Source organism: Leptonychotes weddellii, chromosome 4 (genome assembly GCF_054177405.1).
Source record: "Leptonychotes weddellii isolate Sample4059 chromosome 4, ASM5417740v2, whole genome shotgun sequence".
NCBI classification, from domain to species: Eukaryota; Metazoa; Chordata; class Mammalia; order Carnivora; family Phocidae; genus Leptonychotes; species Leptonychotes weddellii.
In genome coordinates, this window is record NC_138372.1 from 135,109,152 (window position 1) to 135,125,440 (window position 16,289).

Below are 16,289 nucleotides of genomic sequence, written 5' to 3' on the forward strand. Positions count from 1 at the left end.
ACTGAGCCACCCAGACGCCCCCATAAGAGGCTCTTAATCTCAGGAAACAAACTAAGGGTTGCTGGAGTGGAGCTGGGTGGGAGGGATGGGGTGGCTGGGTGATGGACATTGGGGAGGGTATATGCTATGGTGAGTGCTATGAATTGTGTAAGACTGATGAATCACAGACCTGTACCCCTTAAATAATACATTATATGTTAATTAAAAAATTTAAAAAAATCTATGTGGAATGTTAGAGAATTCTCAGTATACAGGATTGTACCCCACGATACAGTATGTCTATTATCCCTGGCCCCTGCCAAGTAATTAGTAATAGGACCCCCACGCTCTCATGACAACCAGAAATGCTCCCTCCCCCACCACGTATTCAAAAACGACTCCTAGGGGTAGCACCATCCCTATTGAGAACAACTGGCTTAGATGAATGAGGCCGGACACTTTGCATTTCAAACAAAATTGAAGTTTGGTTAGTAAGAAAAAAGGGGAATATCTATGGAATAGGTAATTAATAGTGCCTGCCAATAGTAGGAACTGAGTCTTGCTTATTTTTCTGTCTTCTCCAAATTCTTGCACAGTTCCTGATGTGTCGTAAGTTCTCAATGAGCTTTCTTGAATTTATTGAAAGAATAATTGGAATATAAGCGATGGAAAATGGAAGCCCGGCACTGTGTGAAGTTTGAATTTAATAAAGGAAAGGATGATCTTCCTTAAGATGGTTAAAGGGCTAATCATTATAAATCTAGGCATGTTAGCAGGAGTCAGGAAGTGAGCTTTGACGTGCTGCTGTTTGTGCCAGGATTTAGAATTTCTGGTCTTCATGTCTGCGACAGGCTCTAGAATGAAGACTAAGAGTTAAATTTATATCAGTGAACCCTGTTCAGCAATGGAAGGTTTAGGGGAAATATTTAAGTTTTCATGTAGGTAGTATATTCAGTCTTTAGAAGAAAAAAGTGACACAATTAAAAATCAGTGAAAGCCTCAGTCCCTAAATCCTACTCCTTCTGTCTTTCAGTGCATTCTCTTTTCATTGTGTCCCTTTCCACTTCACTTAGTCTATTCATTTTGGCATTTCTATCATAGCCTGAGACATTTTTAAACAATAATATTCCAGGAAAAATATTTAGAAATAGAAGCAAAGGATTTTGTTTTGTTTTCTCAAAATGTAAACCTATTATTAGAAAAAAATTCACAGTAGGAGAAAAGTTGGTTTTGCTTCAGTTTGCTTCCAGATTTAAGTAGAAAAGAATGAAAATGACAGTATAAAGAATTTTATCTCTTTTTATGAAAAAGATAATCTGTAACTATGGATCATGAAGACAATATATGAAAAGCAAGTCTTTCTCAAATAGTGCTCCCAATTTCCTTTGAATATATAACTTTCACTGAATTCAAAGGCATGATACAGCATGGGTTTAAAAATAGTTGTTTAAGATTTTGAAGGGTATAATATTTAATATTTTTATAGTTTGAATTCAAGTAAAGGAACAATGACTTCAGCCTTTGTATAAAAAATAAAGAGTATTTTTAGAAAATGTACAGTTTAAGTTTAGACATTTCAAGTGTCCTGTGATTGTTCAAGAGTGCACTAGATTTTTTTTTTTTTGTCAGTTAGGTTATGAGTATTTAAGAATTTTAAATGGAAGAAAATCTTGAGTGTTTTTATAAATGAATTGCATGACTAATGCACCTTTTGTAAGCATGAGTTACTTTTGCCTCAGTGAAAATTCCAAGGAATAACCAGATAGTAATAAGTAGTGGCTTGTTTGAGGATTTTGAGGAACCTTGTATGCAATCCTTGCCCTGATGTGGAATCTGGATGAATTCTCTGTGCTGAGGAGACAGGAGGTAGTGATGATCAGAAATAAAAGAGCTGAGAGATGTCCATCGATAGATGAATGAATAAAGATGTGGTATATACATATACAATGGAATATTCCGCCATCAGAAGGGACGAATACTTAACCATTTACATCAACGTGGATGGAACTGGAGGGTATTATGCTGAGTGAAGTAAGTCAATCAGAGAAAGACAATTATGTGGTTTCACTCATATGTGAAATAAACAGGGCAGAGGACCATAGGGGAAGGGAGGGAAAACAGAATGGGAAGACATCAGAGAGGGAGAAAAATCATGAGAGACTCTTAACTATAGGAAAAAACTGAGGGTTGCTGGAGGGGAGGTGTGTGGGGGGATGGGGTAATTGGGTGATGGGTATTAAGTAGGGCAGGTGGTGTGATGAGCACTGGGTGTTGTACTCAACTGATGGATTGTTGAATGCTACATCTGAAACTTGTGATGTCCTGTAAGTTGGCTAATTGAATTTAAATTTAAAAAAAAAGGAAAGAAATTTTCCTTCCTTTTTTCTCCTCCCTCCTTCCCTTCCTCCCCTCTTTTCCTCCCTTCCTTGCTTCCTTCCTTTTCCCAGCTGCTTGAGGGATAGGAAATGTTCTTTGTGTCCCCTATTACAGCACCCTAGGGCATTTTGCTCCATATACGTTGGAGCTTCAACAGTAGATCTCAGTCAGACTCTATTACTGCTGTATCTTCCACTATTTGCCCCCAACTACTTGCCCTTTTCTCCAGAGCCCATGTTTTGTGAAGCCTCTGTGTCTTTGCTTGGGTTGTTCCTGTGTTGGGTTACCTTTTCTTCAGTGCCACTCCCACCTTCTTCACATGCCCTTCAGTACCCTTTAAACCTCTACTCAAGCATTGGCCTCTTCATCCCCTCCTCGCCTCTGTTCTTGCAGAACCTTGAAACTGCCCTAGTTACAGGGATTTTTACATTCTGTCTTCCTGTTTATATTGGTAGCTCTTTGAGGGTGTGGATATTCTCTCAAACATTTGCGTCTTTAGTGCTTAGTAGGTGATCGATAAATTTTTGTTAAATGAATGGAGAGATGAAGTTATGACCCAAACAGGACACTGTTTACAGTTAATAAAGAGGAAATGTTTGAAATCAGTAGTACTACTTGTCTTTGTTGATCCATAAAATTATTTTCTCCCTTTGCAGACTATAAAAAAAAAAACTACTACTACAGCTTGCTTAATTTTATTTCACTGAAATGATGGTGTAGGGATATTTGTATTTCTGAGTCAGGGTAGACTAAAGTCTTTCAGATCAGCAGATCCTCCTAGTGATCCCTTAGGGAACTTTGCTTGGGTCAGTGTGAAGCCAATGCTTTGTGGTAGATTAAAATGACTTCTAATGATTCATGCATTCATGATTTTATCAAATTCTTTTGTTGGGGGAACTATTCACATGTTTATCACTAATTGTGAAAAATTATACATTTTGATTTTCCTAAAATTAGCTGTGAGCTACTAGGACTATTCCCTAGTACTAATACGAAAATATTTGGTGAGTAAATCTGTATTTGTATTATCAAAATCCTTCTTGATTTTATACACCAAACTATTTCTACTTTTGGCCTAAGTCTTTTCACACTGAGGAGGGCTGGTGTGTTTGATTCTTTCATGCAAATAAACTGGTGCCTTTGATCGTTTTTCTCATTTGAATTGACTCCAAGTCCAGAATGAATTTTTTGGTGTATGGTGACCCTATATGTATGAATCAGGAGAATATTTCCTCAAGCTGTCCTTGATTATATTGGCCTTTATTTGGCTTTATTCTGTCTCTGTATTTCTCTATTTTAATTTTTTTTAAAAGATTTTATTTATTTATTTGACAGAGAGAGACAGCGAGAACAGGAACACAAGCAGGGGAAGCGGGAGAGGGAGAAGCAGGCTTCCTGCCGAGCAGGGAGCCTGATGCGGGGCTCGATCCCAGGACCCTGGGATCATGACCTGAGCAGAAGGCAGACGCTTAACGACTGAGCCATCCAGGCGCCCCGATTTTAATTTTTATTCTAAATCTCTGTTTCTTGCTAGGAATGGATAAATTATATATTAGATTGCATTACTTGTTTTTAAATTACATATTATAAATTACATATTATTTACAGTGTTTTTCATAAGTGGAATGTGATATAGCAATATTTTCTTCCATTTTTGTTACGTCTCCAACTAGGTACTGTTAGTAATAATTCTTATTTTCTACTGTTTATTAATTAAAACATATCTTAGCTGGGCTAATGTGCCTTCCTAAAAACAATAATAATAAAGACTCTTGCAGTGTTCCATTGGAAAGATATATAATTACGCATTTTAGCCAAGAATTACATAAGTAATTTTCAGATTATGTTCTAGGGAAAACCAGGTTTAGAATCAACTAATATTTGTTTAGTGTTTATTTATGTCAAGTGTTTTAGGTGATTTCTCACGTAGTTCTGTGCCTTTGATCTTAGTAAACTTCCTAAAGTACTAATATTACATTCAGGGAAAAACTGATCCATTGAAAGGGAACAAATCTATCATCTTTAAAATTAAACTACTTTTGGGCGCCTGGGTGGCTCAGTTGGTTAAGCGACTGCCTTCGGCTCAGGTCATGATCCTGGAGTCCCTGGATCGAGTCCCGCATCGGGCTCCCTGCTCAGCAAGGAGCCTGCTTCTCCCTCTGACCCTCCCCCCTCTCATGTGCTCTCTCTCTCTCATTCTCTCTGTCTCAAATAAATAAAAAAATAAATAAATAAAAATAAAATAAAATTAAATTAAACTACTTTTAAAAATAAGTATTTATTGCATTTGTGGGATTGAAGATAAAGTGTAGTTAAGTTATTAAGAACAACACTCACAGATACTGGTTTATGTTTTAAAGTAATTGCATCATTTTTTAGTGTCAAAATTAATTTAACTGACCATGCTAGCAGGCATTAGGAATTATTATCAAAATGACATGTTTTCTATTAATTCAACTGACATGTATGCAAAAAGATGTAAAGATGTTAGATGCAGGCACTTGTTTTCTGAACATATCTTCTAACCAGAATGTAGCCTACAGATGATGTCCCAGTGCTCCTTCTGAAAGCGGTCCCTTCTTCTCTGCCTGTGGAGCCATTACTCGAGTCTGTCTTGAGATGTCATGTCTTCTCTATAGCTTTTCATGATTTCTTTTGTTCTTCTCTGTGTTCCAGTGCTAGTCTATATATGAGACTGTTTGGGTACATATTTTTTGTTATAGTTATTTGCTTCTCAGACTGCATTTGGGTGTCCTTCATTGAATTTCTATTATATGTAAATGCATACAGTTTCCTATAAGAAAACAATTCATACTCTTCCGGGATGTCTGCACTAGTTGGTCCAGTTACCTGTTTGATTGTGCTTGCTGGTTTATCTGCTACCTAGGAATCACAGCACAGGCCCTGTTTCTGCAAAACAAGGGTATGGACTAGGGATTCCTAAGCTCTCCTATATCTCCACAATAGTGCCATTCTATGATTCTAATCCATCACTAGAAATGTATTATGAAATAGTTAATATTTAAGGGATGCTTAGAGAATTTTTAATGAGAAGTAGATACTTGTAGTTAGTGTTAATCGATAGAAGTGTTATTAACCTTTTCTTTTTTTTTGAAAGAATGTACTTTGAAGAATAAATTACAATCTGGTGAGATATTTTCATGGTTTAATAAAATTTAGCTTTTAAAAACAAGCATCAGTAATGTTGACTATAGAAACCAAGAACCTTGCATATAGTTACAATAAAAAGGAGAACAATATCAATGTACAGTTTTCATAATTTTTCAAAATATTTTAAATATGAGAGTAAGTTCTTATTCCTTCAGTTTCTTTGTAAAGGAGGCAAGACAAGTACTCTAAGATCTAGAGAGATTAAGGGCTCATTCATTCCTTAAATGAAAATGTACTGAGCATTTACACATGGGTACAATGATTGAAGGTACAATGATGAATAATTTACCCTACTTGACTTCAAGAGTAGGAGAGACAAATTCATAAACAAATATATTAGTTGATAATATTGTCAATTATGGTAGAAGCATGGAAAATGGTGCACATAAATCTGGAGTGGTGTTTGGTGAGACTCCACAGAAGAGGTGATTTTTAAAGGATTTTCATTAAAGAATGAGTGGAGATTTGCCAGAAGAAGAGGAATAAGGTGAGGAGAAGGGTCTTGCAGGAAAAAAGAAGGAAAATATGTAGAGATCCAGAGTTATGAAAGAGCCTGGGTATTGGAAGAACAGTGCCAAGTTCAATGCAGCTAGAGCATTACTGTCCAATATAAATATAAATATGTAAGTTAAAAATTTTAAATTTCATATGGAAACATAAACAGGTGAATAATATATTTTATTTAACCTAATACATCTGAAATATTTATTTTTTTCATACTTAACTATGAAGTATTCGATTTTAAAGATTAAATCAGGTCTGTATTTTACACTTAGAAAACATCTCAATTTGGGCTAGCCACAGTATCTAGAAGCTTCCCTAAGATTTTGTGTGTGTGTGTGTGTGTGTGTTTGTGTGTGTGTGTGTTTAAGAGAGAAAGAGAGGAAAAGGGTAAGGGAGAAAGACAGAATGAGAAAAAGAATGAAAACCTTTGTGGGGTGCCTGGGTGGCTCAGTTGGTTAAGCATCCGACTCTTGATTTCAGATCAGGTCATTATCTCAGGGTTCTGAGATCAAGCCTGGTGTTGGGCTCTGTGCTGAGTATGGAGCCTGCTTAAGATTCTCCCTCTCTCCCCGCTCTTGTGCTCTCTCTCCCTTTCTCTCTCAAAACAAAACAAAAACTAAAAAAAGAATGAAAACATTTGTGTGCTCTAGAGGGGGAAATGGAGAGATGAGGCTGTGGTTGTTGTTGGAGCATATTTTGAAAGACCTTGTATACTGGCTGAATTTGGAATTTATCCCTATAATATAGTAGCTTATGACTGTGATTCTCAAATTATCTTTGGTGAAAGGCCAGTTTTTAAAATTTCAAATTTGTTGCAGACTGATACTTTTGCAAAATAGAACAGCAGTGAGTTAGAAAAATGAAATAAAAGAGACATACAAAGAGAAGCACCATTTTTTAATCATTAGATTTGACAAATGTACAATTATTTAGTTAGTTGTTTATAAAGATGTCTAAATTAATGCTATCTAATAGAACTTTTTATGATGATGGAAATGTTATGTCTGTGTTGCCCAATATGGTAGCCACTAGCCACATGTGGGTATTAAGCATTTGAAATGGGGCTAGTATGACTGAAAAACTAAACATTTTATTTAGTTTAAATCAATTTAAATTGAAATAACTACATGAGGCTATTGTCTCCTTTGTTGCACAGGACTGGATAGGTTTACTCTTAACTTCTGTATCTACTGTAGACTACTGAAAACTAGCTGTGGACTGGCCTTGGTCCTCAGACCATACTTTAAGTAGCATTGTTTAGAGTATGGACTGTAGAGTGAGAAAGCCTTTGTGTGTCTGTGGCAAGTCACTTAATTCTCTTGCTACTCCAGGATCCTCATTTATAAAACAAAAGTTACTACTTTTTGAAGAAACTAACTCATAGAGTTGTTGTGAGGATTAAATGTGTAGCAGGTGGAATTAGGGAAAGCACCAAGAAAAGATGATATTTGTAGGGGCCTCAATGGATGAGTTCAATAGACAGAGAGGAAAGAGCCTATTAGGTACAGGGAACTCTAAAACCCATTTGGATAATATTCTATTTAGAGGGAGGGGCTGCAGACGGTATGGTTTTAACCCTGTCACTGCTACCACACTGCTAACACTCTCTCTCTTTCCTAGTTGTCTTATTTTAACCTTTTAGCATAGCTTAAACTGGATCACTAGGTAACATGTGATTCTGTGGTTTTAGTAAATACTTCCTATTCAGCCAATCATTGTCTCTTTATACTTCTTCATTCCTGGGAGTTATGGTGCCTGAAGTTGATGGTTGAAGTTGGGCAGTGGTTGAGAAGGGAAGGGGACTCCTGTTTGAAAAGCAGTCCCTGGGTTATGGCAGATAGCTGTGAGATTCTTACCCCTAAAACATGTTTTTTACTTATATAGATTATTTTAGGAAGAAAACCAACTGGAAGAATCAATGAAGTTCCTTCTTTTCATATCTGTTGGTGTTGTTCACCTTTTCTCCCTGAATTCTGGGAAAGTGATATATAAGAATGACATCTCTCAGAGGACTTTTCAAGAAGTAAAAGAAGAAATAGCCCACTATGGAGATGTTGCTAAAGCAATCATCAACCTTGCTGTTTATGGTATAGCCCAGAACAGATCCTATGAGCGATTGGCACTTCTGGTTGATACTGTTGGACCCAGACCAAGTGGCTCCAAGAGCCTGGAAAAAGCCATCCAAATCATGTACCAGAACCTGCAGGAAGATGGGCTGGAGAATGTCCACTTGGAGCCGGTCAAAATACCGCACTGGGAAAGGGGAGAAGAATCTGCTGTGATGCTGGAGCCAAGGATTCACAAGATAGCTATTTTGGGTCTTGGTAGCAGCATTGGGACTCCCCCAGAAGGTATCTTTTGTCTTTTCAAGTCAATTTGCTGTGTACGGTGTTAAACTAGTGTCATGGGACATAGTTGATTACAGTATGCATGATTCATATTATAATTTAGGTGATAAGAAAGATGATAGAATCATTTCTCATTCCATTGGCTTGATGAGTTTTCTACTCTTATATTTGTTTTTCTTCCTTTTTCCTTTCCTCCCTTTCTTTCTTCTATTTCTTTCTGAAAGAAAGTTTATTGGGTAGTGTCACTTTTTAAATGAAGATCTACAACAATTGATCCATGATATTTATCAGCCCTATCACTTAGTAACTTGTAGCTAGTATAACATTAGTTTCATTCTGTGGAGCATTGAGATAAATGTGTATAGGATGGAAAAACTATAATTTCCTCCAAGCAGCCTCAATGTACAGAAATTTTTAGAATTAATGAAATGGGGAACAGATCTTTACACATGGAATTGATTTGGGTTAATTATTTTTATAGAACCAGAGGCCTCAAATGCAAGGAATTATCCAGGGTGAATTTCTACCTTAACTTATCAGCACCCTAGTTCAGCTTCATCAGACAATATAAATGACTAGATCAGGGATATATAACTGGTCACTAGTGAGCTGTGAATCAGTCTTGGACTATTCATGGACTATTTTCCCATGGACTGTTCATATATTCATGGACTATTTTCCCATGGCAGAGAAACTATTTTATAGAAGCTAATTCTGCATGGAGCACTGAATGTTATGCACAAACAATGAATCATGGAACACTACATCAAAAACTAATGATGTAATGTATGGTGATTAACATAACAATAAAAAATTTTAAAAAAAAAGAAGCTAGTTGACATTCTCTAAAAAGTTTATAGAAAGTTCTGACCTTCTCTAATGCCAAAAGAAAGACCCAGTATAGAAGTAGATGGTCAGTTTTTTTTTTTTAAATCTTTTTTGAGGTATAATTCACATACCATAATATTCACTCATTTAAAATTTACAATTCAGTGGTTTTTAGTATATTCACAGAATTGTGCCTCTACTGCTACGATCTAATTGTAGAACATTTTCATTGCCCTAAAAAGAAACTTCATATTCCTTAGTAATTCCTTTGTATCCCTCCTGTACCTCTCTCCTAAGCCCAAGGCAACCACTAATTTTCTTTCTATCTTTATGGATTTGCCTATTCTAAATATTTCACATGAACAGAATAATATACTGTGTGGTCTTTTGTGACTGGCTTTTTTCATGTAGTGTAATGTTTTCCAGGTTTATCCATGTTGTAGCATGAATCAATACTTAATTCATTTTTATTATTGAATAATATTTCATTTTATGAATTTACCACATTTTATCTATCCATCAGTTGATGGACATTTGTTTTTTCTTATCTTTTGCTATTGTGAATAACACTGCTAAAAACCTTCATGCATAAGTTTTTGTATGGATGTATGTTTTCATTTCTCTTGGGTATATACCAATGAGTGGAATTGCTGGGTCATACAGTAACTCTATGATTAACTTTTTGAGGAATTGCCATACTCTTTTCCAAAGTGACTGTACCACTTTACATTTCCAGGAGTGTATTCCAATTTTTATACATACTTCTCAATATTTGTTATTGTCTGTCCTTTTGGTTATGGCTATCCTGGTGGGTGTGAAGGGATATCTCATTGTGGTTATGATTTCCATTTCCTTAATGATTAATGATGTTGAGCATCTTTCCATGTTCTTATTGGCCAGTTGTGTATCTTCTTTGGAGAAATATTCAAATCCTTTGCCCAATTTTTAATTATGCTATTATTATTGAGTTGTAAAATATCTTTATGTACTCTGGATACAAGTCTCTTATTAGATGTATGATTTATTAATATTCTCTCCCATTCTGTGGATTCTCCTTTCACTTTATTGATGGTAGTATTGCTGCAGAAAAGTTTTTACTTTGATCTAGCACAACCTATCTAAATTTTTTTTGTTGTTGCTTGTGCTTTTCGTGTTATATCTAAGAAACCTTTGCCTAAACCAAAACCTTTGCCTAAATCTCTGCCTAAACCTTTGCTTTTCATGTTATATCTAAGAAACCTTTGCCTAAACAAAGATTTATTCCTATATTTTCTTCTAAGAGTTTTATAGTTTTAGCTCTTACAGTTAGATCTGTGAATTAATTTTCATATATGGTCAGGTAATCCAATCTTCATCCTTCTGCATGTGGTCGTTCAGTTGTCTCAGCATCATCTATTGAAAAGACTATTCTTTCCTCATTGAATTGGGTGTATTACATTAATGGATTTTCAGGTTTTAAACCAACTTTGCGTTCCTGGGATAAATTCCACTTGGTTATAACATAAATTTTTTTTTATATATTACTGAATTCATTTTGCCACTATTATGTAGAGTAGTTTTACATCTATACTCATAAGGGATATTGTTCTGTAGTTTTATTTTGTGTGTGTGTGTGATGACTTCATCTGGTTTGGTATCAGGGTAATTCTATACTCAAATAATTGGTTGGAAAGTACTACCTGGTATTTTATTCTTTGGAAGAATTTGTGACAGTTTGGTATTAATTCTTTAAGTTTTTGGTAGAATGCACAAGCTATCTGGTCCTGGGATTTTCTTTGTGGGAAGATTGTTAATTATTAATTTAATATCTTTCCTTGTTATAGATCTATTCATATTTTCTATTCTCAAGTCAGTTTTAGTAGTTTGTGTCTTTCTAGGAATTTATTCATTTTGCCTAAATTGTGTAGTTTGTTGGCATATGGTTATTTACAGTATTTCCTTATAAGTATTTTTATTTTTGTGAGGACAAGGATCTAAATTACTGTTTGGTGTCACTTATTTTCAGCCTGAAGAATTCCCTTCATTTTTTTTTTTCAAAGCAGGTCTGTTAGCAGAAAATTCTCCAACCTTTCATCCATTCTTACCTATTTATTTAATTTTCATTTTTGAAACATAGTTCTACTGGATATAAGATTCTTGGTTAACAATTTTTTACTTTCAGCACTTTGAATTTGTCATCCATTGTCCTTTGGTCTCTGCTGCTTCTGATGAGAAGTCCCTTGTTAATATTATTGGGATTCCCTTGTATGTGATGAGTCATTTTGCTCTTACTGATTTTCTTTTTATTTGTGGTTTTCATAATTTTGATTCTGATGTACCTAGGTGTCGATGTCTTTGCTTTTTTCTTGCTTGGAGGTTGTTGAGCTTCATGGATGTATCTAGTGTTTTTTATCAATTTGGGAAGTTTTCAACTATTATTTCTATGAAGATTTTTATACCCTTTTTTGCTCTTCTGGGCCTTCCACTGTGAGTATGTGGGTGCAATTAATGGTGTTCCACATTATTCTGAGGTTCTGCTCATTTTTCTTCCCCTTTTTTCTCTCTATTCTTTATGTTATATAACCTGTATCAATCTATCATCAAGTTCATGGATTCTTTCTTTTGCTAGTTTAAATATATGGTTGAGTCCTTTACTGATTTTTTCTTTTCAGTTATTATAATTTTCAGCTCCAGAATTTTTTTCCTGCAATTTTTATCTCTTCATTGGTATTCTTTATTTGCTAAGACATTGTCATCATACTTTTCTTTAATTCTTTAAGTATGGTTTCCTTTAGTTCCTTGAACATATTAATAAAACCTGCTTTGAAGTCTTTTTCTCATATATCCTACAACTGAGCCCATCAAAGGCAGTTTCTAAGGCCTGATTTTTATCCTATGTATTGGTCACACTTTTGTATTCCTTTTCATGTCTCATCATTTTTTTTTGTTGAAAACTAAACATTTAAAATAATATATTCTAGCAACTCTCAATACTGATTCTCCCTTTCCCTCTCCTGCCTGCTGAAAGTTGATGTTGTTTTTGTTGTTTGCTTTGCCCTTTATTTGTTTAATGATTTGGTTGTACTAACTCTGTGAAGTCTGTTTCTCTCACAGTGTACAGATTCTAATGTCCCTGTTTAGAGTGCTTTTTTCCCCTCCTTTTTTAACTTTTAGTATGGCTCACTAGGAGTCAGCCCTGGATTCCCATAAACTAATTATTGGTTAAAGGTTGTGCACAGATCTCATTAGTCGGTTATATTTTTCCCCTTTACTGTTAGATGTACACATGGCTAGGGGGCTGTTATTAAAACTTAAAGAGTTTATGTTTTTGCCCCAAGTTCAGCTACAGCCTAGTAACTTGGAAGTTCTTTCTACCATCAACCTTGAGAGGGTACAGCCTAGGGCATGTACATACCCTTCCAACTTGCTAGGATCCAAGTGATTTTATTATTATCTTGTTTAACAATATTTTCCTCCATATCAGAATAACTTATTTTTCAGATTGCATTTGGTCAGTTTGTGCGTAAGCCTCTTATGCCAGTGAAGCTTCTGCCCTTTGTTGATGGATCTGTGTGCAGCTTGGGAAGGGTTTTCAATCTGACCTATGTCCTGTTTTAATTGTTCCTGAATAGGAATATCTGCATAGCTTTTCCAGTCACCAGGGTTTACTGTGATCCCAAGAGGGCTTTTCTTGGTTGTTTCTTTTCTTGATTCTTTCTGTTAAACTTTGGATTGCTCTGCCATTTTGCTTGGTACTGGCAGTATCATGAAGCTTCTAGTGCTCCTTTAATTGTCTTCTACCAAGTTCTCCATTGTTTTCAACAACACCCTTAGGCATGGAATTCTCTGTGTTCCACTCCAAATATAGTCACTATCCTGGGTAAGAACTGCAAAGCTCTTCCCTTTGTTTGCTTGCCTCTTTGCTAGGAGAACCTTGCTACTTCCCAGGAACTAGGCACAGTGATAATGGCCTTTTTCTCCCAGAGTGATATCCTTAGCAGGTGCTAGAAGGGGAGGGTGGTAGCTCCTGGTCTTCTCAGATTGCCTGTCCCAGCGTGGGACCTCTGCCTATGAGTAAGCTGATAGACAGAGGTGATCAGGATCCAAGTACTATTGGTGGCTATACTTAAGGTAGGATTTCTACCATATGAGTTGGGGCTGGGTAGAGGAATAGGGCCTCAGCCTTTTTGGAGTGGAGTGCCCATAATAGTGTTTTTGTAACATGGAGCTGGGGATGGGAGAAGGAAGCAGGCCACAGCCCAAATGCTATAGACTCTCATTATTCTCAGATTTAGTAGTTTTTCTTGAATGAACGTTTCTCCATTTGCTTTAGACCCTTAAGACGATTTTGAAAGACTTTAAGTGGTTTTTTAAAAAATGATTTTTCTCAGTTAAATGTTTTGTAGAGGACAGATCTGCGAAGTTTTCCACTCCACCATTCTGGAAGTAACACTGGGATAGTCTGTTTTGATTTCTCTGAGGCTGCATGAATAGGTGACCTCTGAGGTTTTAGGGGAACCCCTCAGCTTGGATTCTATAGTGTCAACCGGGAGTTTTGTTTAGTTGCCTCTGTTATGCAATAACCTGTGTTAGGCACCAGATTATGTATAACTTCTTCTTCCTTTTTAAGTCTTTCCAACTATCTTAAAAGGTCTAGCTTTTTTTTCTACAGATGAGAAAACCAGACTCCAAGAGGTGAGATAGTTTGCCTGTGGTCATACAACCAGTGAGAGGCCAACTGTCAAACTCCAGAGTCTGCTTTTAGTTGTTAGACTATATTGCCTCACATACAGATACTTTAACGTTATTTTCATTTATATAAGGTTTCCCTTTTTAGCCATCTCACTGAAACAGATCTGTCTCAAAAGCTGCTGATACCCCTACTGTGGCAGCAGAATATATTGGTGTCTGTACCTTCTTTTTGGACATGTTTTCTCATTCCTCTTTCTTTCTTATCCTCATTTCTCATTCTGTGGCTGGGCCTGATCTTCCTTGGCTATCTGCCTGGTATTGAAAACTAAGCCAAGTTACTGATTGCTCCTGGGGCCTTCAAAACCCAGGGGAAGTGATTTTCCTCACTAGAATCTATTGTAGTGTTCCAAGACTCACTTTCACCCCACTCCTTATTCCATGGGGCTCAGAGTAGATAAACAGTTGTCTGGCAACTGGGCTATTTTGAGCTCTGAGGACACTGGAGAGTTAGACTGAACCAGGTTTGGAAAAACTCCCACAGGAGATAGTGTGAAGTCAACATAAAGGGACCTCCATTTGCAGGTAGCGTGGTGCAGAACTCATCTCTTAGGAAACCCATGTTGTGTCCTTGGTTTAGCCACCTACTAGTTGTGTGACCTTGGTCCAGTCTTTTAATCTCTATGGACTTTAATTTTGTCACCTGTAAAATGAGAGATGGCTGACATTTGAATCTGTAAGTTCTCTTCCAGATTGAAAAGGTTGTGATTTTTATGAGAATCCACAAGGGATCAGTGAAGCTAAAGTTCATGAGAGCAGGGGTTCTCCAGGCATATGCTATGGAATAGATTCCTTATATAACCAGAGTTGATTTTTTTTAACCATCCAATTCCAGAGTTTAGTATTACAGTGTTTGTTAGTTTATTTGCGTTTCAGGGTTAGGGCTCTCTGAGTTATCTATGGAGAATTGGAAGAAGACAGATGCAAGTTGGCCAAGTAAGATGAAGATGCTGAGCAAAACTTAGAAGTAAGACAGGGCAAAAGTATAATTTCAAATCAACCCTGAGATAGCATAGCAGACATAAGATTTAAATGGGCTGGGTGAAAGAATGAGAACCAGCAGCCAAATCCAAGAAAGGCTGATAAATGGGCAAGAAAGAGGAACTTGGGCAGAGTGTTGTTAACCCTTCCTCAGTAGACATAACTTGGTAGGTCTTATTATATAGTCTCTGAACCCCAAACAGCAGATCATTGAGTACTTATTAGTCCTCTATGGAGACTGGCATCTCTGTAGAGGTATTGGGCTTTCCCAAAATATTTTTTGTTGCAAATTGTATTGGGAGCTCCTGGGAGTCCTGAAAAGCTGGACTGAATCTTATCCATCTCTCTATCCTCAGCACCATACTTAGTGCTTATTAGCTGTTCATTCAATGTTTGAGGAACAGTGAATTATTTTAGGTAAGTCTTTCCTTAGAATGTTAGTCGCTTGTAATAATAAAAAAATAGTGGTTCCTTCTGCCTATTGATGATGTTGTTGACCCATCATAATTTGCTTAGATTTTTCTGATTATAAAATCAGTACTTGCTCATTGTAGGAAACATGTACATAAATATAAAAGTAATAAAAATTGTCTGTGATCTTTTCTACCAGAATCATTGCTAACATTTTAATTTTTCTCTCTAATTTTTCCAAATGCATATATATTTTTGTTTTATTTTATTTATTTTTTTAAAAGATTTATTTATTTATGTTAGAGAGAGAGTGTGTCTTTGTGCACATGTGAGCAAGAGGGGGCAGAGGGAGAGGGAGAGGAAGAGATCTCAAGCAGACTCCCTGATGAGCACGGAACTAATGCGGGCTCAGTCTCATGACCCTGAGATTGTGACCTGAGTCAAAACCAAGAATCAGATGCTTAACCAACTGAGCCGTCCAGGCACCCCATATTTTTGTTTTATAAATTTGAGATGAAACTGTATATATTTGTGTCCTTTTATGCCTATATCATGGACATTTACCACATACTAATAAATATCCTTTGGAATAAATTTTAATAGTTACAAAATACAAATATACAATAAATAACATAACCAAAACCCTCTTTTTGGAATCTTGGTTATTTCTTTCTTCCTTTTTTTCTATTGTTTCAAATAACATAGCTATACAAATCCTTTAATACAGAAGTAAGGATAGATTTTTAAAGGAGAGATTTTTATGTTTTTGTTTTGTTTTGTTTTAAAGATTTTATTTATTTATTTGAGAGAGAGAGAATGAGAGACAGAGAGCATGAGAGGGAGGAAGGCCAGAGGGAGAAGCAGACTCCCTGCTGAGCAGGGAGCCCGATGCGGGACTCGATCCCGGGACTCCAGGATCATGACCTGAGCCGAAGGCAGTCGCTTAACCAACTGAGCCACCCA

The 16,289-nt window shown here is 36.3% G+C and overlaps 1 protein-coding gene across 3 annotated transcripts in view; it reads left to right on the forward strand.

Moving 5' to 3' along the window:
* The window catches only part of CPQ (carboxypeptidase Q), a 444,935-nt gene that overhangs the window by 93,037 nt on the left and 335,609 nt on the right, over nt 1-16,289 (forward strand). For all 3 annotated transcript variants that reach the window (XM_081816298.1, XM_081816300.1, XM_081816299.1), the window contains exon 2: nt 7,915-8,381. In XM_081816298.1, coding sequence (XP_081672424.1) covers nt 7,949-8,381 — 433 coding nt within the window. In that variant the 5' untranslated portion in view covers nt 7,915-7,948. The remainder of the gene's footprint in view (nt 1-7,914; nt 8,382-16,289) is intronic.